Source organism: Wasmannia auropunctata, unplaced genomic scaffold (genome assembly GCF_000956235.1).
Source record: "Wasmannia auropunctata unplaced genomic scaffold, wasmannia.A_1.0 LD336039.1, whole genome shotgun sequence".
In the NCBI taxonomy this organism is placed as follows: Eukaryota; Metazoa; Arthropoda; class Insecta; order Hymenoptera; family Formicidae; genus Wasmannia; species Wasmannia auropunctata.
Genome location: NW_012026851.1, coordinates 257,853 through 280,488, shown reverse-complemented (window position 1 = coordinate 280,488; position 22,636 = coordinate 257,853). Strand labels below are relative to the sequence as shown.

The 22,636-nt window shown below is 37.8% G+C and overlaps 4 protein-coding genes across 6 annotated transcripts in view; 2 read left to right on the top strand and 2 right to left on the bottom strand.

Annotated features, from left to right (window-relative positions):
- Positions 1-12,051, top strand: part of LOC105452010 — a 100,760-nt gene extending 88,709 nt beyond the window's left edge. Inside the window, exons 111-135 of the mRNA XM_011692774.1 lie at positions 77-376; positions 593-916; positions 1,394-1,720; positions 1,889-2,209; positions 2,307-2,576; positions 2,879-3,064; positions 3,141-3,494; positions 3,783-3,995; positions 4,199-4,396; positions 4,480-4,674; positions 4,903-5,271; positions 5,397-5,612; positions 5,705-5,896; positions 6,001-6,213; positions 6,305-6,487; positions 6,681-7,268; positions 7,410-8,357; positions 8,478-8,846; positions 9,151-9,606; positions 9,702-9,890; positions 10,086-10,324; positions 10,408-10,678; positions 10,763-11,001; positions 11,091-11,277; positions 11,364-12,051. Of these exons, the coding sequence (XP_011691076.1) occupies positions 77-376; positions 593-916; positions 1,394-1,720; positions 1,889-2,209; positions 2,307-2,576; positions 2,879-3,064; positions 3,141-3,494; positions 3,783-3,995; positions 4,199-4,396; positions 4,480-4,674; positions 4,903-5,271; positions 5,397-5,612; positions 5,705-5,896; positions 6,001-6,213; positions 6,305-6,487; positions 6,681-7,268; positions 7,410-8,357; positions 8,478-8,846; positions 9,151-9,606; positions 9,702-9,890; positions 10,086-10,324; positions 10,408-10,678; positions 10,763-11,001; positions 11,091-11,277; positions 11,364-11,602 (7,586 nt within the window). The 3' untranslated portion in view covers positions 11,603-12,051. The remainder of the gene's footprint in view (positions 1-76; positions 377-592; positions 917-1,393; positions 1,721-1,888; positions 2,210-2,306; positions 2,577-2,878; positions 3,065-3,140; positions 3,495-3,782; positions 3,996-4,198; positions 4,397-4,479; positions 4,675-4,902; positions 5,272-5,396; positions 5,613-5,704; positions 5,897-6,000; positions 6,214-6,304; positions 6,488-6,680; positions 7,269-7,409; positions 8,358-8,477; positions 8,847-9,150; positions 9,607-9,701; positions 9,891-10,085; positions 10,325-10,407; positions 10,679-10,762; positions 11,002-11,090; positions 11,278-11,363) is intronic.
- Positions 12,052-12,281: 230 nt separating this feature from the next.
- On the bottom strand, positions 12,282-15,651 carry LOC105451957 (tRNA-splicing ligase RtcB homolog). Its single transcript, XM_011692700.1, has 11 exons — positions 15,372-15,651; positions 14,971-15,070; positions 14,621-14,816; positions 14,367-14,497; positions 14,131-14,257; positions 13,953-14,059; positions 13,672-13,831; positions 13,381-13,556; positions 13,156-13,290; positions 12,864-13,028; positions 12,282-12,707 (listed from the first exon to the last, which is right to left on the bottom strand). The coding sequence occupies exons 2-11, from the start codon at positions 15,064-15,066 to the stop codon at positions 12,480-12,482; spliced, it is 1,521 nt and encodes a 506-aa protein (XP_011691002.1). The 5' UTR covers positions 15,067-15,070; positions 15,372-15,651; the 3' UTR covers positions 12,282-12,479.
- Positions 15,652-15,834: 183 nt separating this feature from the next.
- Positions 15,835-16,945, top strand: LOC105451956 (NADH dehydrogenase [ubiquinone] 1 alpha subcomplex subunit 6). 2 transcript variants are annotated; one of them, XM_011692698.1, is made up of 3 exons: positions 15,835-16,064; positions 16,351-16,466; positions 16,707-16,945. In XM_011692698.1, the coding sequence occupies exons 1-3, from the start codon at positions 15,941-15,943 to the stop codon at positions 16,833-16,835; spliced, it is 369 nt and encodes a 122-aa protein (XP_011691000.1). In that variant the 5' UTR covers positions 15,835-15,940; the 3' UTR covers positions 16,836-16,945. The 2 variants fall into 2 exon arrangements, with proteins under 2 accessions (XP_011691000.1, XP_011691001.1); XM_011692699.1 differs by having other exon boundaries at positions 15,909-16,083; positions 16,707-16,935.
- A 72-nt stretch (positions 16,946-17,017) lies between these two features.
- Positions 17,018-22,636, bottom strand: part of LOC105451954 (guanylate cyclase 32E-like) — a 31,527-nt gene continuing 25,908 nt past the window's right edge. For both annotated transcript variants that reach the window (XM_011692695.1, XM_011692696.1), the window contains exons 6-17: positions 22,274-22,431; positions 21,838-22,128; positions 21,474-21,734; positions 21,180-21,251; positions 20,934-21,102; positions 20,674-20,823; positions 20,205-20,544; positions 19,974-20,097; positions 19,794-19,892; positions 19,577-19,721; positions 19,191-19,447; positions 17,018-18,835 (exon numbers count right to left, since the gene is read on the bottom strand). In XM_011692695.1, coding sequence (XP_011690997.1) covers positions 17,954-18,835; positions 19,191-19,447; positions 19,577-19,721; positions 19,794-19,892; positions 19,974-20,097; positions 20,205-20,544; positions 20,674-20,823; positions 20,934-21,102; positions 21,180-21,251; positions 21,474-21,734; positions 21,838-22,128; positions 22,274-22,431 — 2,948 coding nt within the window. In that variant the 3' untranslated portion in view covers positions 17,018-17,953. The remainder of the gene's footprint in view (positions 18,836-19,190; positions 19,448-19,576; positions 19,722-19,793; positions 19,893-19,973; positions 20,098-20,204; positions 20,545-20,673; positions 20,824-20,933; positions 21,103-21,179; positions 21,252-21,473; positions 21,735-21,837; positions 22,129-22,273; positions 22,432-22,636) is intronic.

Below are 22,636 nucleotides of genomic sequence, written 5' to 3'. Positions count from 1 at the left end.
GCTTTTTTCCCCCCCCCCCCGAGACAGCCCCGCCCTTGAAAGAAACCACTAATTTTATCACCTTACGTCTCGGTAGCACGCGTCAAACCCTGCGAGCCCTCCTCCTGCGGACCCAACAGCGTTTGCCGTGAATTCGGCGAACAAGCCTCCTGTTCTTGCCTACCTGGTTACTTTGGAATCCCGCCAAGCTGCAGACCCGAGTGTCTCGTTAGCACCGATTGCGAGCAGAGCAAGGCTTGCGTGAACATGAGATGTCGCAATCCCTGTGAAAATGCTTGTGGCCAGAACGCGCTATGCGTCGTACGAAATCACAATCCAATTTGCAGGTGCCCTGTTCAGCATTCCGGTGACCCGTTTGTCAATTGTTTCCCCATAAGTAAGTAACCGCCCAGGGTGTCATCGAAAATAATGCAAATATCGAAGAGACATTACATGTAGACTTCTAAAATTTGTCGCCTTGATCCGTGAAAGGGATGAGCGCGTCTTTTGGATGTCTTCTTGACGATTCTTCGATTGCGTTTGCGTTGTTGTGTTTGAGACATTTCTTCCTTAATTTTGAAACGAATAATAAATTTCTTTTTTTCATCGCCAGCAACACCAGCCGTAGAACCCACCAGGGACCCGTGTTACCCCTCACCGTGTGGATTGAACTCGCAGTGCGCGGTATCCGCCGATAATACACCCTCCTGCTCCTGTTTGCCCACCTTTATAGGATCTCCACCCAATTGTAGACCCGAATGCCATGTAAACAGCGAATGTCCCACCAATCGAGCATGCATTAAGCAGAAATGTACCGACCCATGCGTTGGATTGTGCGGATTCAATGCACTGTGCCAAGTCACTTTGCACCAAGCCCGATGCACCTGTCCCGAATCATACACTGGAGACCCATTCACAGTTTGCTCTGAGATAATATGTAAGAAAATCCCTGCTATCTTTACCCGTATCAATTGATCTGACGGATATTACTTGTTCAGTCAGCATTTTGATCACTAAAACTTGATTTCTTAATCTCTAGATCTTGTAAATATCATTATTGTTGTACATAACTGATGTATTTAAAAGAACTGCATGTCAGTTTCTTTGTCACATATTGATCTTGCATCATTTTTAAATATCTACACTCGATCTCATATACCAATATGATACGCAAAATATCTTTTTGAATATATGTATTATACATATATGTATATACATATGAGTTGCACCTTTGCACGTATAAATGACATGTACAATGCATGCAACAGATGCTACAATGTACATTTATTCACTTCTATTCTTATATGCAAATATATTTTTGAAAATGTTAATTTACATTATAATATACACTGCATGCAAGAATTTTAAAACGCAATTATGACTATGGAATTAATTATGTTTTCTATTATTTTAGCGACTCCAACACCGCTGGTACCGTCTAGACCGTGCAGCCCTTCACCATGTGGAATAAACGCGTACTGCCACGAGAGATTCGACACGGCCATTTGCGAATGCGTACCGAACTACAGAGGCAATCCGTATCAAGGCTGTCAACCCGAGTGTCTTGTGAATACTGACTGTCCGAAATCGCAAGCGTGCATAAAGACGAGATGTCAAGATCCTTGCCCTGGTACTTGCGGCGTTGGTGCGATCTGCACTGTATCCAATCACGTCCCCATTTGTTCCTGCCCGTTGCCAACGATCGGAGATGCTTTCACGATCTGCCAAGTCCCTATTGAAGGTAGGGTTTAATTAATCCGTTTCTCTAATTATTATGATTTATTCAGCTATCTCTCTAATTAAATAAAAAATCTCAAACATAAAAGATTAAATAAAGCTGCGTCTTTTAAGGCTTTTTTTTCTTTGTGATAAACGTTACTTATTAATTTCTATTTATTTTTATGTTTAGATACTAAGGAAACGGATCCGTGCTATCCATCACCGTGCGGTCCGAACACCGTCTGCGAGAAAATTGGTAACAAGGCAATTTGCAAATGTTTGCCTGGGCTGCAAGGCGTTCCAACGAGTGTAACTGGTTGTCATCCGGAGTGCGTCCTCAGCTCGGATTGTCCGGGCGACAAAGCTTGCATACAGAGCAAATGCAAAGATCCCTGTTCTCAGAATGTGTGCGGCAGCAAGGCGGTGTGTAAAACAATCAATCACAGCCCACTTTGCAGCTGCCCGTCTCCGTTGATTGGCAATCCCTTCGAGGAATGTTATACAAAGATCGGTAAATATAGAAAAATTGAATTTGGTATAAAATTACATCATATTATTTTCTAATCTTGTTTCCTCGTTATTGTGAAATGCGCTCGTTTCTGTTTTAGAAACCAATCCTTGCAGTCCCTCTCCTTGCAATTACAACGGCGAGTGTAGAGTGAGAAATGGCGTTGCAGTTTGCATTTATCCTGAATGCGTTATCAATACAGACTGTCCGCGTGATAAAGCTTGCTTCTCGCAGAAATGCAGAGATCCCTGCATCGGCGCGTGCGGTATCAATTCTATCTGTCAAACCGTTAATCACAAACCAATTTGTTCCTGCCCTGTTGGATTTACAGGCAATGCGCGAGTGCAGTGCACAATTCCAACCCTTGAAGGTAATATTTATACCTGAAGATTATACTAACGCTAGATTTTTGCAAATAGATTTTTTAAGATTATTATGAATTAAAAAAATAAATCATTAAATTTTTTCAAATATGCGTATACTACGTTATTTTGCAAATACTCGAGCTATATTATGTAATCTAACAAAATATTGTTATTAATATCTAAAAAATTATTCTGTCTAGTAAAGTATTAATATATCGAAAATAATCTTTTTACAAGCTAAATTTTATTAAGAAATATGTTTTTTATCGTGGACGCTATGAAAAAAATTTTAATTTTAAATTTGCAGCAATCCCAGAATGCACACAAAATTCCGAGTGCTCAAACGACAAGACCTGTTTCAATCAAAAGTGCGTTGACCCGTGTATTCTCGATTCTTGTGGCTTTAATAGTCGATGCCATGTGCAAATGCACAGAGCTATATGTGTCTGCAACGATGGCTACACCGGATATCCTCAGCAATATTGCCATCAACGTGCGTTAAACAAATATATTTAACTATTTTTTTCTGTTGTATAACATCAACTTTATTAATATTTTCTTTTTTACAGTTGGTTGCCGTAGCGATAACGAATGCTCATTAATTCAATCTTGTATTAACAACGAGTGTGTTGATACCTGTCTGGTTACACAATGCGGTATTAACGCATTGTGTACCGCTGACGGATATCATAAAACTCGATGTTATTGTCCTGATGGATATACGGGCAATCCTTACGAAATATGCGAAAGGCCTGAGTGCACTAGCGACAACGATTGCGCTCCATCTTTTGCCTGCCGCAACTTGAGATGCGTCAATCCTTGCAACTGTCCACCACCGGCATTGTGCAATGTCGTCAATCACCGAGCAGTATGTAAATGTCCGCCTGGTTACGTGGGTAATCCTTACACCTCGTGTCTCATGGGTAAGAATCCATTTTAATACGAGATTTATAAAGAATTTTGTAAAGTATATTAAAAATATTATACATTAAATTAACAAGTAATATTTATTCTATGAAATGAGAAACACAATCATATAGAGAGCATTATATTGTTAAATTATTGCTAATATAATTGAGAAGATATATTTAACAAGTGATAATTTGGATTAGACTGCTGTAAAAAATTGTTAAAATAATTAATTATTAGATATGATTTATTGGTAATGTTTATATATGTATATATACAATAAATATCTATTGCCATTTCAGATCTATTAGAACCAGAGACCGGATGCCAAGTCGATGCCGATTGTCCTAGTAAACTGGCATGTTTCAGTGGTATTTGTAAAGATCCATGCGCAGAAATGAAACCATGCATCGTTAGTGCCAAATGTAGCGTTGTAGATACCTTACCAATGAGAACAATGATCTGCGAATGTCTGCCAAACTTTGCTGGCGACGCCACCGTTGCTTGCGTGCCAGGTAGACTTCTATCTAAACGCATACATACTTTTTATACATTAATATAAAAAACATATCTAAACATAATAAAATAAATTTATTTTCTCGAAAAGATAATTGAATGTTTCAAATAAAATTGATTCAATTAACTATATGTATTGTATATACATTACGGCAAAAACATTAATTGATAACTGAATTACGAATATTTTATGTATTTGCAGTGGACAAACAAATTGCTGCGATATGCGAGAGTGATTCTCAGTGTACACCGGACATGGCTTGCCTAAATCGTCAGTGCATCAATCCGTGCACCGTTAATCCATGTTCACCAAATGCAGAGTGTCATATAGAAAATCATCGTCGTATATGTCAGTGTCCCCACGGATACGTCGGTGATCCATTCATAAATTGCTACGAAGGTACTGTATGCTTTCTTTTCCATTTCTCAGAGCCGTAAGCGATTATATATGTTTTTTTACAACTCTATCTTTTGCATCCACAGAAAATATAGTTCTTCCGGAATGTAGAACAAACACCGAATGTCCGTCCGACAAAGCGTGCATAAATCAATTGTGCCAAGATCCGTGCTCTAGCAATCGCTGTGGCCTAAACTCAGAATGCATCACAATCAATCATCATCCTTCTTGTCATTGCCAACACGGTTTCGCTGGTGACCCACAAGCTCAATGCTTCAGACGTGAGTTTCTTACAGATTTCTAATTTATAAAAATTATATTTTAATAAAAACATATAAATTTTGAGATAATTAAGATAATTAAGATTTTCTTTGATTTTTTTTAAACATAAGTTTGATGCATCTTAACTCAAAAGATCTGAAACGTGTTGAAGAATAATTTAAAAAGTCCTCATTTTATTTTGAGTACATTGCACTTATTTGTTACACAAAACTGTCTCTTTTTTTCAGCGGAATGTAAGACAGACAACGACTGTCCTTATGATAAGACCTGCCGGAACGACAATTGTGTCACTCCGTGTCTCATCGGTGATGTCGTGTGCGGTCGGGGTGCGGAATGCAGAGCGGTTTCTCACAGAGCCCAATGCATCTGCCCGCAAGGTACTCAAGGCGATCCACGTGTGGCGTGCATTTCCGCGATCTGCCATTACAACGAAGATTGCGCTGATCACGAGGCCTGCGACAGATTGAATAGAGTTTGCAGGCCGGTTTGCGATGACGATGCCTGTGGCGAGGCCGCGATTTGCGTCGCGCGCGAACATCAGCCGAAGTGCACGTGTCCTCCGGGTACTACCGGAAATCCGTATATAACATGCGTTGGTATGTTGATTCTTGAAATGTTATTAATTTCATTTATCATTTTCGAAGAAGAGTTGATTTTAAATTGATCTACTAAAATGGACGATTTCAAGAAGTCCCGTGTGATACATTTATATGATTCGTAGGTGAACCTTCCATTGAGCCGGAATGCATACAGGATAGCGATTGCCCATTGAATCTCGCTTGTATTAACAACAAATGTCAAGACCCGTGCGTGTCTGCTGGTATGTGTACCAGTGAACAGGAGTGCAGAGTCCTGAACACAGAACCGCTTCGTACGATGATCTGCTTGTGTCCACCGAATACAATCACTGATATTAACGGCCAGTGCAAGCAGATTGGTACGTGTCATTTTATAAACTGCATCGGCATATATAATATTTCGTATTATAATTCAATGGTTTTTTTTTAATTGCCTATGGATGCATTGCAGTGTTGGTCGACGTACAATGTCATTTAGATCAAGATTGCGCCAATCACGAGACGTGTCTGGACGGAAAATGCGTAGATGCCTGTTTGACAACTCAGTGCGGTTTTAACGCGCAATGCAAATCCACATCTCACACTGGTATCTGCTTCTGTTCTCAGGACTTTACCGGCAATGCTTATATAGAATGCATAAGAGGTAAATAGAATTTAAATTATAAATTGAAGCGTTTCTCGCAATTATTGTCGTCTTTTATCTCCTAGAACATGTACATGCCATTGATTATATAATTTCGATTGCAGTTCCAGTCGCTCCATTGCCAGGACCTCGACCAGAATGTTATACGAACAGCGAATGTGCGCGCGACAAGCAATGCATAAATTCGCTCTGCGTAAATCCGTGTGTCGCTGGCGATCCTTGCGGCAGGAACTCTTTGTGCCATGTCGACAATCATAATCCGGTCTGCAGGTGCCCGATTGGTTACATCGGCGATCCTACAACCAAGTGCATACCACGTAAGAATCGTTACGAAGAAAGTTTATATTTTGGAGAAATCGTATGTGTGTAACAGTTTTTTTTCTCATATTATGATATTTTCGATCGCAGCGGAGATCACGCCCGAGTGTGTATCGAACAGCGAGTGTGCAGGAAATTATGCGTGCGTCAACAGCGCCTGCATTAATCCCTGCAACTGTGGACCCAACGCCAAGTGCAATGTCGTAAATCATTATCCTTCCTGTGTGTGTCCTCCAGGCTATTCTGGAAATCCTCAGTTAGGATGTTTCAAGCGTAAGTAGAATTTGTTTTATCTTTTTTTTAAATAAGTTTTTAACTTTTTTGTATCGCCGAGGATATCGGCGATTATATCTCATAAATGATCTAGTCGTCCATTTACTATGGCTCTATTTCAGATCACAAGAATCACAAAAATCCCTCAATTTTTACTTGTAATGCGATTTCTGATTGCAATTGTCTATTTCAGTCGATTGCGAATCTGACAGCGAGTGCGACTACGCAGCCACCTGTTACAACGGACAATGCGTGAACCCTTGCATCTTGGACAACAAATGCGCCATCAACGCAGAATGCTACGGCAAGAATCATCGGTCGGCCTGTCGTTGTGGTTCGGGTTACTACGGCAATCCGCAGATTCATTGCGAGAGAGTCGAGTGTAATACCGACCACGATTGCCCCCATAATCTGGCTTGCAACGAGGGCCGCTGCGTAAACCCATGCGCCGAGAATTCACCCTGCGCGCAGAACGCGGTTTGCTACGTCCAGGATCACGTTGCGTCCTGCCGCTGCCCCGAAAACATTCCATTGGGAAATCCATTCTCTTATTGCGAACGACATGCCATAGAAGAGATTGAGGAGCCTGAATGCAGAGTCGACATCGATTGTATAGACAAGTTGGTGTGCATCCGGGAGAAATGCATCGATCCTTGTCCAGTCATCAAGCCGTGTCTGGAAAACGCTCGTTGCGACGTTCTCGACACGGTACCTGTACGGACCATGATTTGCACATGCCCGGAGGGTTGGATCACCGATGTTGATGGTGTTTGCAGGCCAAGTAAGTAAAGCCAAGTATTATTTGAGTCGGTTAATTCAGAAAAGATATAAATGTTTGAAAATAATAATAATAATAATAATAATAATCCATAAATTAAATAAATAATAAAATAATAATCCATAAATTATTTCAATTTTATAGTACAATTGACGGTCATTGGAACGTGTACGACGAACGACGATTGCGGTGACCGCGAGGCGTGCATCAACAGGCAATGTCGCAACCCCTGTAACTGCGGTACCAACGCCGCTTGCTACGTGAAGAATCACAAACCGATTTGCTCGTGCGAGCAGGGCTACCAGGGAAATCCCGAGATTGCCTGTCACTCCGTCGAGTGTCGGCACGACACTCAATGCACGCTCGATAAGACCTGCGAGAATAACAATTGCGTGAACCCGTGCTTGGTCACGGACCCGTGCGGCACCAACGCCGAGTGCTTCCCGAGCAACCACGTGGCAGACTGCCGCTGCCGCAAGGGCTATCATGGCAATCCCTTGGATCGCTGCCGCGTGATCGGCTGCTACAGCAACGGCGACTGTCCGGGCGATCACTCGTGCATCAACATGCAATGCATCGATCCCTGCGTCCATGACAATCCCTGCTCGCCTCGCGCGGAATGCAGGGTTCTGAACCACCTGCCGATATGCCGCTGCCCATCGGGCTTCACCGGAAACCCGTACGTCAACTGCCAACCGGAAGTCAGGCCCGAATGCAGGGAGGACAGTGACTGTCCGGACTCACTCGCCTGTCTGAACAACAAATGCCAGATTCCTTGCCCGATCATACAACCGTGCACCGAGCCGTCTGAGTGTCGGGTATTGCCAACGCATCCGATACGCACCATGGTATGCGTGTGCCCTAGCGGATACGTTAGCAGCGGCAGCGGTACTTGTCGGGCTACTAAACCGATCCTGAAAATCGAGTGCACCAAGGATGACGATTGCCCCTCGGAACGGTCCTGCGTGAACGCGATCTGCAGGGACCCCTGCGCGTGCGGGCCTAACGCGGTTTGCAATGTCATCAATCACAAGCCGATTTGCTCGTGCACGCTGGGATACGACGGAAATCCGGATATTCTTTGTACAAGAGGTAAATTTTCACTTATTGTTAGAGAAAGCCATTAATTTCTCCTTGTTCAAGACATGTTAATAAAACTTGCAAAAGTTTATATAAACATTATGTAATAATGTTGTATTTTTATATTTATAGTTGCAGGATGCAGATCGGACAGCGATTGCAGCGGTTCACACGCGTGTGTCCAGCGCAACTGCGTGCCGGCATGCTCGCCGTTTTTGGCTTCCTGCGGCAAGAACGCCGTATGCCACGGTATTCATCACAAAGCTATCTGCGAGTGTCCACCAGGTTTTGGTGGCAATCCGCGGGTCTCCTGTGTCCTGTTAGGATGCAGAACCAACTCGGATTGCCCTACCAATAAGGCTTGCATCAACAACCGCTGTGAAAATCCCTGTGTACAGAACCCGTGCACCGGCAACATGGATTGCAGCGTTTACAACCACGTTGTGGAATGCGCGTGTCCGCCTGGCTACGTTGGCGACGTTAAATCAGGATGTATTAAGGGTAAAAGATTCATTTTATTTTTACTGAATTTGTTAATGTATAATTGAAATTCTTGATAATTTTCGCTCGTTATAAATACAATAATTAACAAGATTGAACGACCAAAGACGAGCAATATAATTTGTTGTAAAAATTACTTTATTAATTAATTTTCTAGTATAAAACACCACGAAATTTATAATAAAGTAATTTTTACAACCAATTATATTACTCTCGTCTCTGGCCGTTCAATCTTATTAATTATTGAATGTATAATAATATAATTGATTCTTCAATTCTAATTTCTCGCGAATTTCTTTTGCAGTTAAGGAAAAGTGTAAGGCGGACAATGAGTGTCCATCTCAAACCGCGTGCTTCAACGGACAATGCATCAATCCATGCACCAAGATCGCACCGTGCGGTATTAACGCCGAGTGCAAAGTTCTGGACACCAGTCCAATCAGGACCATGATATGCGAATGTCTGCCAGGATACCGTGGAAACGCGATTGTCCGCTGCGATTCAGTTCCAGCGGAAGCGTGCCCGATCGGGAAAGGTCAGATTCGCGATGAATACGGCAACTGCGTCTGCCCACTTGGATTCGGTAAGGACGTGAACGATGTCTGCATACCCTGTCGCAAGCAGTCTAACATGGTGGTAAACGAGGAAGGCTACTGCGTGTGCGACTTAGAAAAGGGCTTCAGCATAGATGAATACGGTCGTTGCGTGTGTCCGACGCGATACGGATACGGAATAGACACCCACGGATATTGTAGACAGCGTAAGTCGACCGTTTAATTTCCTATATCGATCAGGCAACATTTCATTTTCTTTTCATTATCGTCTCGCTAACTCATCATCGCGCTTTAATTGTAGTTGGTATAATCGAGTGCAGACGTAATGACGACTGCGCCGACGACAGATATTGCGATAAAATCACCCATACTTGCCAAGATCCTTGCAAGAAGCAACAGTGTGGCGTGCATGCGCTTTGCAACGCTACCAGACACCAAGCTGTCTGCATCTGCGTCAATGGCTACATGGGCAATCCATACACCCAATGCTGTACGTTGAAAATTTACAAAAATAAGCGCGTCTTGATAATTAACAAACATTTTTAAAATTTGGTATAAGCTTTCGTATACAACACATATCGTTTTTTTTTTTTTTTTAACAAGAACTGCATCCTTTAACAATGACAAGCTAATTAGTATCGGGTTTGAAAAATTCTTTTAATGCATATCTTTTCCATTTTTTTAGACGACAGAAAGGATGGCCGAACAGATTTCCCCAGGCCAGAAATGGATGTGAGCTGCTTGTCGGATGGAGTACAGGTCGTAATACATCTGCAAGATCAAGACTTCGACGGGGTCTTGTACGTTAAAGGACGCAGCAAAGACGAACAATGCAGACGAGTTGTATCGATACCGGCCGAAACTGATCATAAAACTGAAACGTTCAAAGTAGCATTTGGCAATTGCGGGCTTATACATGTGAATGTTAGTTGAATGGCATTGTATTGTAATTGTATCAACGGTTGTTGCGTGAAAAGATATTTACGTTTTCTTGATTCATCTTTCAGGGACAAGCTAGCTTTGTGCTCGTTATACAGAAACATCCGAAATTGATGACTTACAAGGCACAGGCTTATCATATTAAATGTATCTACCAGACTGGAGAACAGAACGTTACCCTCGGTTTTAACGTCTCCATGTTGACGACTGCTGGAACAATCGCTAATACCGGACCACCTCCTATATGCGTAATGAAAATAGTTGCACAGAATGGAAATGAAATTAACTCGGCCGAAATCGGAGATAATTTAATGCTGCAAGTGGAAGTTCAACCTTCAAGTAAGTATTACACTGAATTTTATTTTTTAACAATTCTATTCTTGCTGTAAGATATGAGAATAAATAATAAATAATATATTGCAGCTATTTATGGCGGATTCGCGCGAAATTGCGTCGCTAAAACTATGGAAGATAATTTGGAGAATGAGTACATCGTAACGGACGAGAATGGCTGCGCGACAGATCCCACAATATTTGGAGAATGGGAGCAAAATCCCGACACTCAATCTTTAATGGCTAGTTTTAACGCATTCAAGTTCCCCAGCAGCGACAATATAAGATTCCAGTGCAATATACGCGTGTGCTTCGGACGCTGTCAACCTGTGAGTACTTGGAACTTGAAAATCACTTCACATGTTTCAGAGCTGAAGTGCCAACTCCGACAATAAAAATATATTTCCTCTGTCAACAGGTGAACTGTCGCGGTTATAACGCCTTCGGCCGTCGCCGCAGAGACGTTGATTCCGAGATTAATGACACATCTCTAAGTGTATCCGACGGATTTGAAGGTCAACTTCGTGAAGAGATAACCATTCAGTCGAACTTAATATTCACTCTGGAAAGGAGAGAGGAGAGGTACACAGCAGATCCAGCTGAAGGTAAAGCATAACACGTTTAAAAAAAAAGTAATAATTCTCATGAGTTTTGACGTAAAGGAAATAATGAATTTTACGATTCCTTTCAGCTCCTTCAGCACAAAGAGTGGAAGATATCTGTGTTTCTATGGTCGGCTTTATCATAGCGTTAATAATTACGGCGCTTTTGGCACTGGTTGCCGTAGCTATTGCTGTGTCATGCTGGCTTATGGCGTATCGACGTCAGCCAAAGACTGCTGGACCACTGCCACACCCACCAGAGTTCCCAAACCCCTTGTTCACTACTGAATCCGTAGCTGAACCTTCTCCTGACTATCACCTATCATAAGTCCCTTAGAATAATATTTTATAAATAACATAAATTTTTATAATTCTCGTGGAATGCATCTCAGACCATTCGTCCTATTGGTCGGTTTTGTATTTCTGTATACAACTCCTCCAGTGACTATCACTTCGTCTTTTTGTACTCTCTTTCCAAGGGTTCAAACATTAAGTCACTGTTATACATATTACGCGAGTCATGATATACATATACATACTATTTATGGTGAAGGTTTGCTTCCATTATCTACTTGCGAGCAAAAACACGGGACTATCTTTCCTTCGTGTATCTTTCCTGTATTATTTTCTCTAGTCAGTGGAGGATTTGTTAAATGTAATGCTGCGAATTTAATTCCTGTGTAAAGTCAACGAATTAGTCTAATATAGCTTTCTTATTACGAAAATAGGTAATTGTACATTTTATCTAATAAAACGCTAACGAAATATTTTTAAAAATTTTTGTTATTCTTTATTCTTTCTTCCCTCTTATCTCGTTATGTGTAGTGTGATGTATAACATGTAACTATAAACATAATATAATTATGATTTATTTTAGTAATTGCGTTTATAACACATATGCATAAGATATTTCTTAATAATATTATTAGATGTATATTTTACAACAAATTTACGTTAAGCATTATTTTATTATTAAATGAAAAAACTAATGTCAACTAATATCAATTTATATAATTTTCGTATCACAAAGCATTTTTATACAATTTATTAAAAAATGCTATGTTATATAAATAATTTTACACACGATTTGAGCTTTATTGGCCGCTAATTAACTTTGATATTAATTTTAATATTATTTATATGGCGTATAGCAAATATATTTGCTATACGCTATCATAAACAGTCAAAATATTTTCTTGTAAAGATTATCCTTTAATAACTGCAATTGGCCGTAGTTTAATGCATTTCTTAGAAATTCCAGCTTCGTGACAAGTATTAACAACATCCGTTACATTTTTATAGGATTCCGGTGCTTCCTCCATGACCAATTTTGGTGAAGCAACCCGAATAGAAATACCTAATTGTTCTAATTTTTCCAGAACTTGCGTATAATCCAAGTTTCTACGTGACTTCGCTCTTGAGAGAGCACGGCCCTATACATACATACATATATTTTTTGTATATAAAAACGTATTTTTCATACCATTATTTTATATGATATAAACATATTATTTGTATAAAGTTATTTGTAAAATTAAAGATAGATTGATATAAATGACATATAAAACTGATACAATTCCTATACTTACAGCACCATGACATGTTGATCCAAATGTTTCTTTCATACCCTGTTCTGTCCCAGTTAAAACGTAACTGCATGTACCCATTGTACCACCGATTAAAACTGGTTGGCCTGTTAATTGGTAATCTACAGGAATCAAAGGATGATGCGGTGGAAAGGCTCTTGTTGATCCCTTCAAGTAAAATACATTTTCATTACATATAAATATGATAAGAATTATTATATTTACGTCAGTATCGTAATTAAACTATTACTCAGTCGTGCTATACACGTTATGTATATCTCATATAAATACTTACTTTTCTATGAACTAAAAGTGTCTTCTGTTTTCCTTCAACTATATGTTCTTCTATTTTGGCAATATTATGGGACACATCATAAATAACATGCATATCTAAGTCGTCAGGAGATGAGTTGAATTGTTTTGCAAATGCCTGTTAAAAAACATATTGTGTATTATTTTGTATTTCTATTAATTATACGTTTTCTATTAACAAGCGTTTATACAGATTTCTTCAAGATACCTGTCGGCTAAGGAATGTCATAGAACTCCTGTTAACCCATGCAAAATTGGCAGCAGCTGACATCGCTTTTAAATAATCTTGGCCTTCTTGAGATTTAATATGAGCGCATGCAAGCTGCCTATCATTGGTCTCAATATTGTCACGCTTCATAGCTTTCTCCATTTGTACAAGTGCATCTAAAATGTTTTTTCGTACAAAATAAGATGTAATTTTCACAATAATTTCTAAGTATCAAGGCAAGAGAGAGAGAGAGAGAGACAGAAAGAGAAAAAAACATGTATAATTTATAACCTGTAGCAACTTGATGACCAAATCCTCTGCTCCCCGAATGGATCATAACGCAAATTTGTCCTTTTTCTTCAATACCCATTTTACATGCAGCCCACTTATCGTATATTTCATCTACTACTTGAATCTCTGCATAATGGTTACCAGCTCCTAATGTACCTAACTAATATAAAACATATTTGTAATAAATATATCAAGTTTTATATATATATATAATTATTATGTTTAAACACATATGTACATATGTAAATAATACGATTTTCTAGATATCTATTATGTCATACTTGAGGAAGTCCGCGTTTCTTAGCTCTCATTGACACTTTCGATGGATCGGCATTAAGCATTCTTCCATATTCCTCACAGTGTTCTTTGTCTTCAGCCCAAATGTAACCTAAGTGTATTTTGTATAAGTATTTTTGCTTCATCAGTACTTTTATTTCGTCATAATATTTTTTCCCTCACCTTCCCTCAAAGACCAATCCATTCCCATTTCTAACGCTTCCTCTAAATCTCGTGCGTTCATTGGTATAATCCCTTTAGATCCAACGCCGACTGGGATGTGATCAAACATACTTTGTGCAAGTTGCTCCTAGAAAAAAATTTTTTTTTTTATTATTATACGTGTGACAGATGTATACATTACTATTTTACATTGCACAAAATTATAAAAATAATGATTGAAAAGAGAGTAATATTACTTTTACTGGTAAGACGTCCTTCTCGAATAAATTTGTTCGTAGTAGACGAACACCACAATTAATGTCAAAGCCAACGCCACCAGGTGATACAATTGACTTTGGATCATCCATATCGAATGCTGCCATGTTACCTGAATAATCAATATTCATTTACTGTTTTGTTATTTCATTCATTTAATACAGTTAATTATTATAAATTATTTTTGATTCTACATGTTTGGAAAAAATGCACGAAAATGGACGATATATTTTACCAATAGCAAAGCCATATCCAGAGTGTATATCTGGCAATCCAACAGATCTCCATACAATACCAGGCAAAGCCGCAACATTAGCAATCTGTTTCACTCCAGGAAGGAAACCTCCAACTGCGCCTGGCCGACATGCATTGCGCAGCTCATCAAACATCAACCGTTCCAATGTATTATTCACATAAAATACTCCTTCCACCTTTAATCATAATTTATAGAATAAGGTAAACATGTAACTGTATGTAAAATATAAATAATTGTAATTTTCATGAAATTGCTTACATCTATACACATAAGTACTTTTTAATATGTATTTTGCTTTTATATCTTACAGTAGAAAAAAGAGAAATTACCTTCATGTTAGGTTGAAAGCCTTTCTTGATTTTCCAACAATATTCATTTATCTTCTCCAAATATTTAATCTCCTCTTGATATTGTCTCACAACCATTTTTCTGAAAAGAGAATAAGATCGCATATAATGTAAAAAAGGGTGTAGCAATAAATTTAAAACAAAGAATTACGCAATTACAATCCTGATATAAAATACAGTTGCATAAATTAAAAATAAAAAACATATTGAAATATATGTAATATATAATATATTTATATATAATAGAAAAACATTATTTTTCTACATGCAAGGTTATACTGATTGTGCTTAAAAGAAACGAAGAATATTTCACAGAATAAGACCAAGTAAGTATTTCGACAATATTGATATCACTCTCTGTGTGCACGTGGTGCAATACTTACAATTGTAAACAATTCTTTTCTGAGATATGCGATACAATACTTCTACGCCGGTCTCCTAACCTAACAGATTTTATTCTTTCTTATTATAGCCTCCGATTCCCAACACCGGTTAATTATGGCCAGTGAAATCAACGAGAAAAATATTACAAGTAATCACAAAAGTCGATTAATCTTGTCAGAAAATTTTTACAAAATTTTTTTTCCGCATGCAACTCTTGCGATGCAACTTTTCTGACAGATCGAACTGCGCTCCGTATTTCTCTAATAATAAGCAATAATACGCAACAATTTGCGTATTATTCCATCTAGCGATCGCTGGCTGCAAACGCAACGTAATAAATACGCGGATAAAACAGTTTGAACACTTGCAAAAATTATTTTGAAAAAAATTGATGTTTTCAAAGGAACATAAAATCAGTGGCGCTTTATTGTAACAATAAAGCTTTATTTATTTCTTGAATTCGATGTAGAAGATATATCTTGTAATAGTTGTAATTGCCGAGTCGACACTCGACACACGCGAGAACGGAATGTGTTGGTGGTAGACGGTAGTAGATCAAATCGTCAAAATGGCCAGCCGAGCCTCGACCGTCGTTCGCCAAGTGAAACCAATTCTGTCTGTTAATCGAGAAGATGCACGCCGAAGAGTGCTCACGTTGTATAAAGCGTGGATCCGTCAAGTACCAATCTCGTGTACGCAACTCTCATTGTCGTATGTCACAATTTGCAGGGCTTTGCGCCTCCTAACCTATAACCTCTAACGTATAAGCATTAATTTAACCCTTTAATTATACAAATGTTATGCGCGAATAAATTTGTTTTACTTACACTACAATGTTACCACCACGATACATTAAATCTTGTGATAAAACTCGTCACTTTCTTGAATATGAATCATTTTTGAGCTGTTACATAAAGCTACTGTGTGATCTTGTTATTTTATATCCTCAAACACATAATGATTATTTTCCTTTTCTAGTGTTGTCTTATGATATTCCCAAAAATGAAGCAGACTGTAAACAAAAGATACGTGAGGAATTCAAGCGCAATGCTCATGTGTCTGATATAAGGATTATAGACAAGCTTATTATAAGGGTAAGGAATAAAAATTTTTCGAGTATACAAACTGAATTTTATATCAAATGCCGGCGACTAATGTAACTTCAGTTTATCTATATATCATGATATACATACTGTGTTGAATTATATAATATATTTAAAATAAAGATTGCATGTATATAATTTATCACATGATATATGTCAAATTGATAACATCCATACAGATTTAATAAATTTTACTTACATTACAACGTATAAAATTATATGATTTAACAGGGTCAAATGGAGTTGCAAGAGGTGGCTAACGTGTGGAAAACTAAAGGAGGACTTATGCATTATTGGAAAGAATCGTGGGAAAAAAAGCCAACCGATTTCATGTCAAAATTTCTCAGTGGCCAGGATTAATTTACTCTGTCATTAGTTCGCAAGATGCATGATAGAGACATGTGATTGTAATAATTTATGTATATATAATTGTGTAAATACACAGGTTTCAGTTACTGTAGTCAGATGGATATTCTCTGTGTTGTGAATATACCTGCGAAATAAAAGTGAGAGTTAAGCAATATTAATAAAGATAGCCAATATTTCGAGAAGACTCTTTAATTATCTCTTAAAGAAGGTAATAATTCTTTTAATTTACATTTTATCTTTTTACATTGATATATTATTTAGTTATATACATTTGACAACATGATATATTACTAAGCACCTTAAGTGTAATCTAGTTTACTTCTCACAGCCATACGGACAATTTACTTCCTTCAATGAACAAAAGTAATAGACACTATAGATATACATGTGTGCTAATGTATATATTATATACACACATCTTATACATGCTTCATATTTGATTTTGATTGCGCACGTGTATGTATAATCGATATTGGAATGCTAGAGGAAGTTTTCGTTTATTAGGTAAAACCCTTACAGATTTATTATTACATAAATTTTGATATAATTAAAATTTTAATATTTTTCGATTTATGTAGAAATAAAACTATAAAAGTTATCCAGAAAATAAAGTGTCTTAATCATTCTGACATCGACTATACGCGACACCGTCCTAATTCCTTTCTCACACTATTAAACAAAATGAATTGTCGAATAAACTAAGTGTCCGTGGTGTACTTTGGTCATGATTTTTATAAAATATAATTTGCTTGTTTCCATAACACGTTCCAATTAAAAAAAATCGTAACAAAGAGAAGAAAACAGGAGAGCAGTCCTGCATGTAAAAGTTGTTTTTACATCGCCTTGATGCACACGTTTTAGTACAAGAGTTATAAAATATATCTAAATATTAAAAATATATATACATTATAGTCGGTAACTTTCATATACATATAAATTGCACGTATCTAAGCTAGAAAAAAGATGGCAACAATAAATCATGCTTATGATTCGTAAACGTAATGTCCCACATAATTTATGTTTTAGCACATAGTTTTTACACGTGATTCTATTTCTTGCTACTTAGTCGCGTTAAAAAAAAAAGAGAAAAAAAATTTCTCGAATGCGTACTAGACCACACTCTCGCGTTCATTTTGCTTATCGTACCCTGCTAATATTCCTCTTCTTAAAGAGACGTTGCTGTTGCGCAATCCATTACCGTTGAACATCTGTATAATAGTCGAAACAGGCGGAATTTCTAACAACTTTCGCGCGGAAGACTTTTTATCAGGTACACTGTCCATGCTAGATGCAGATACCACTTGATCTAGCGAGCGCGAACGCTTCTCCCGTATTTCTCTCTTGTCCGTACTGTCGTCACCCAACAGCGGGTCTGCTTCATTCGGGGGACTATCAATGTGAGACATCATTATCACATTACCATTAGGATAATTGTTATTCAGCATTTTTTCAGAAATGTCCGCTTTTGAATTGATCTGCGTGCACTCGTTCTCCTTCCAGAAGTTTGGCGACTCGAACCGTTTGTTATACATATCAGTGGGAAGCGGGTCGAGCGAACGAGATCCGCGTATGACAGTCTGAGATGGATAGTCGCTTGACGACGAGGATGCGATGGTAGATAATGCACGCGCGTTTTTTCTAAGTTTTGGTCCTGTGCTTATGAACAGATCGTCGACCGATTTGATGTTTAAGCGTCTATGTGCTTCCTCTTCCTGAACTGAAACATTATCTAGCGTGGTCTTCGACACGCTCTCAGTCAGAGACAGGGGAGATCTCTCGAGCTTGCGAAAGTGCAACGTTCGCGAAAGTGGACTAGATCCACCACACTGTGAGGAAGAGTCATCGGCCATTGGATATGGTACATTTGATTGTCTGCGACTACCTGCCCCTAATCCTTCTAATAGCGATGCGTATCGTGAATCTGGATTTAGCTTCGGGCTTTTTCGCGGTCTGCAGAACAACGGTGGAAGATTTTCATCCCCGTTAGAGTTCTGTAGAGACAAGGAAATTCAGTCCGTTAGAGAATAAGTCATATTATTTTCTTAGCGATAGTGTAGAATCAAAATTTGATTAGCTTATTAATCATTAATTAATTTCTAAGAGAACATTAAAATAAATATTAAAATAAATAATAACGATATATAATATTATTTAATTTAAAATAAATTTAATAGAAATTTGTTAATATTTATTCTTGATGCTAATTTACTACTATTTAACATAATGAAGCAATTTGAGTCATTTTGAGATTAATAAAAGATCTTTAAATTATGAAGAATATATTCTTTTTAAACGATTATTTTATACACAATCTCATATAAACATTCTAAATTTTTATTCACAAACCTCTGTATTCTTTCTGTGCGTCACAGTAGCTCCAGTGAGCCAGTAAGTCTTCACTGTTCCTTTTCCTTTCATTTCAATGAAACCACGCTCTTCAATCTTATAACCTCCGATCTTATCTAGCGCTTCTTTGCATTGCTTACTGATGTGTATTCGTAATGGTTCTCCAGTAGATTCCATACGCGACGCGGTATTGACGGTGTCTCCGAATAAACAATATCTAGGCATTGTCAAACCGACAACACCCGCTACTACAGGACCTGTAATTTTATATTCATGTTACCACTGGACAATATATGCGAGATATGTATATGCATATGCACGTATATTCGCATATATATTGTATATGTATACATATATTGTATGTTTTTAAAAGCATCTTCTCTTACCAGTATGAATGCCGATACGTAACTTGAGAGTTTCTTGAGGCCGATGAGGTATCGTATGATGCTTAACGACATTAAGTAATTCCAGCGACATTGATGCTATCTGTCCAGCATGTTGATCTCCGTTTCTTATTGGAAGGCCGGAAACCTGAACAGAGGATTGAATATTAAGAATTTTTTTTTTTTCGTAACTAATCGCTTATATAAAAATGCTACTTACGACCATATAGGCATCTCCGATCGTTTCTACTTTGTACACTTCGTATCCTCTGATTATACGGTCAAACAACGTATACAGATCATTTAAGAAATTTACAACCTGTCATCATAATTATTAATTACATAAATAACATTTTCATTTTACTAATTTAATTATAAGACAATATACGAAAATATATACCTGAAATGGCGTGCTTTCTGCTGACATTGCAGTAAAACCTACGATATCGCTAAAATATATAGTAACCAAATCAAAAGCTTCCGGCTCTACGCCAATACCGTTTGTTAAACAATTTGCGACAGGTCTAAAAGCAAACAAAATAATATTTTGTAAATATATGTTTATATATATCATCCGAAATTTTATGATCACGCTTATTTCTTACTTGACGAGCGTATCACGAAAACTTACTTAGGTAACATTCTGTGAAGCAGATCTTCAGTTTTCTTTTTTTCATCCAAGAGAAGTCCCGTACGCTCGGTGACTAGATCCTCGAGATTACTCGCATATTTCTCCATCATATTCATCATTTGGTCCATTATGTTTCGATGCCACCCAGCTTTCATTTTCTTCAATCTCGTCCTTATCATTTTGAAGTCTGGCCTTAATTCTGGACTTTCCGCCCAACAGTCCATAATAGTGCTAACGACATAATCGGCACAATTTGCTTTCGATTCGGAGAGTATGTTTAAGTTAGGCCTAAACGGTGGTTCACCATCTTCCGGAAATCTTTTCACTCGGTCTATGATTTCTGTAATAAGTTATTTAATAATCACATTTATTTTGTCGTCATCGATCTTTGAATCAAATATTGATCAACGAATAATAATCATTGTATTTACAATATCTCTCCTCATTACACATTATCCTTTATAATTACCTTTGGGTTCCAGATTAATATTTCCGTACGGTCCCTTACGTCCAAGAATTTCATATAGAATAATGGCGAAAGAATAAATATCTCCTGCCTGAGTGCCTTTAATTGGAGCATGTGAGTTTCTTAATAGCTCGGGGGCTTTCCAAAATAAGCCTACAACAAGATAATTTGATCAAAATAATAATTTGATTAAAATAACGCGAATATATATAACTTAAATATATAATAGAAATATAGAATAATAAATGGAAATAGCCGCATACTTCGATAATACTGATGTTCACCGATGCTGTCAGATTCGGCGCAATGGCGCATATCATGAAGCCCGAAATCCGAGACTTGGAGTACCCAACGTGAAGTCACGACACAATTGGAAGACTTTAGATTACCATGACAGACTAGTAGAGATGACTCGTGAATATACAGCATACCCTGTTCAATAAAATTGTACATAAATTGTACATTAAAGATTCTCTTATAATATAGTTTAATTAAAAAAAAACACTTACCTTAATGAGATCGTGAATTAACGATGCAATGAACATATCATCTAATTTTATATCTTCGTTTTCAATAATGTCCTGCAAAACGATATATATTTACATAAGTATATTCGATTATATTTCTTCCTCTTTCTTATTAGCTCTCTTTCTTATTATTCTGTTATCTGAACTTTCAAAGATGAATACATTACGCTATGTATACAACTTTTATTTATGTGCGTGACAATATATTGTTCTTGTACATAATATACTATACTATGACTAATAGCAGGATGTCACCGTGATTACGCTATGACGTACATAAAGACTTCCTTTGGTACAATAGTCGGTAATTAACAATATCCTCATCGGCTCCACGCACGCTCCGATGAAAGAGTTGAGATTACCATGCCTAATTTCACGGAGAATGCGCATCTCCTTCATAACGTCCCGTGAAATGTCTTTTTTCTTTGAGAATTTCAGCTCCTTTATCCGTACCATTACACCATGGTAATGTCCAGTTTGCGCGAACACTTGGCCGCCGCATCTCGACTCGTAGGACATTGCACTAACTAAACTTAACTGTAATCGAAAGATGTTTTTATTTCTTACATCACGCATCAAGAGATTGGCACACGAGGTGCTTTGCATCTATCTCAATTACGATAATACACGCGCTATTTACCTTACTAGGGGAGGACATCATATTATCAAGATGGGGATAACCGTGTATCTCATTCGGATCAATCTTCCAAAGTAATCCTTCTATTTCCTGTTCTATCTTCCATCTTCGATATATGCTCATAGTGATTACTGTGGCGCAAAACAGCAAAATAGCCAATGCTGCGGCAACAATAATGCTGCGGAGATGCGTGTCGTCTTTCGGACAATGTTCATTGAGAAAACCGCAACCAGGTTCTGCCTCGGGTTTATTTTTACCGGGCCAATCCATAGCGCCTGGCCAAGATTTGTATACCTGTTTCATGCAAATACGTTGTATTTATTCAACCTAATAGCGCATTCACTTTTTATAATCCAATGATTTAAATATGAAACGACCGATTTCTTCTATTTTCGATCTGCCGTAAAAATTTCTCGAACGCTACAAATAACTCACTCACTAGAGTTTCACCCTGCTGAAGGAATTGGCCCACAGGCAACATCTGATAGTCGCAAGAGAAGTTTTGATCACGGAACGGTTCTTTTTTTAGAGCAAGCACTGAAAAGTTTCCCTCAGAATCTCCAAATTTATCCAATTTAATCGTTGCTCCGCTCACACCTAGCAAAGAGAAAATAAAGATAAATTTTTACAAAGATATATTTAGACAATCTTGAATGTTTATTAAAAGAAAGAGAGCCATTTAGGAATTATATCAATTCATCTTTAATTTAATTACTCTCTTTTTGTATGTCGAGTATTAGATCGTGCGAGCCACTTGAGATTAATCCTATCAGTACATACATACATATATATATATATATAT

Excerpts from the sequence above, each read along its gene's own strand:
- LOC105451956 (XM_011692698.1), top strand. The coding sequence starts at position 15,941 with ATGGCCAGCCGAGCCTCGACCGTCGTTCGCCAAGTGAAACCAATTCTG. Across the intron at positions 16,065-16,350 it reads CCGTCAAGTACCAATCTCGT|TGTTGTCTTATGATATTCCC; the intron begins GTACGCAACTCT and ends TTCCTTTTCTAG. Across the intron at positions 16,467-16,706 it reads TAGACAAGCTTATTATAAGG|GGTCAAATGGAGTTGCAAGA; the intron begins GTAAGGAATAAA and ends ATGATTTAACAG.
- LOC105451957 (XM_011692700.1), bottom strand. The coding sequence starts at position 15,066 with ATGGTTGTGAGACAATATCAAGAGGAGATTAAATATTTGGAGAAGATA. Across the intron at positions 14,817-14,970 it reads GCTTTCAACCTAACATGAAG|GTGGAAGGAGTATTTTATGT; the intron begins GTAATTTCTCTT and ends TTATGATTAAAG. Across the intron at positions 14,060-14,130 it reads GGATTGGTCTTTGAGGGAAG|GTTACATTTGGGCTGAAGAC; the intron begins GTGAGGGAAAAA and ends AAATACACTTAG.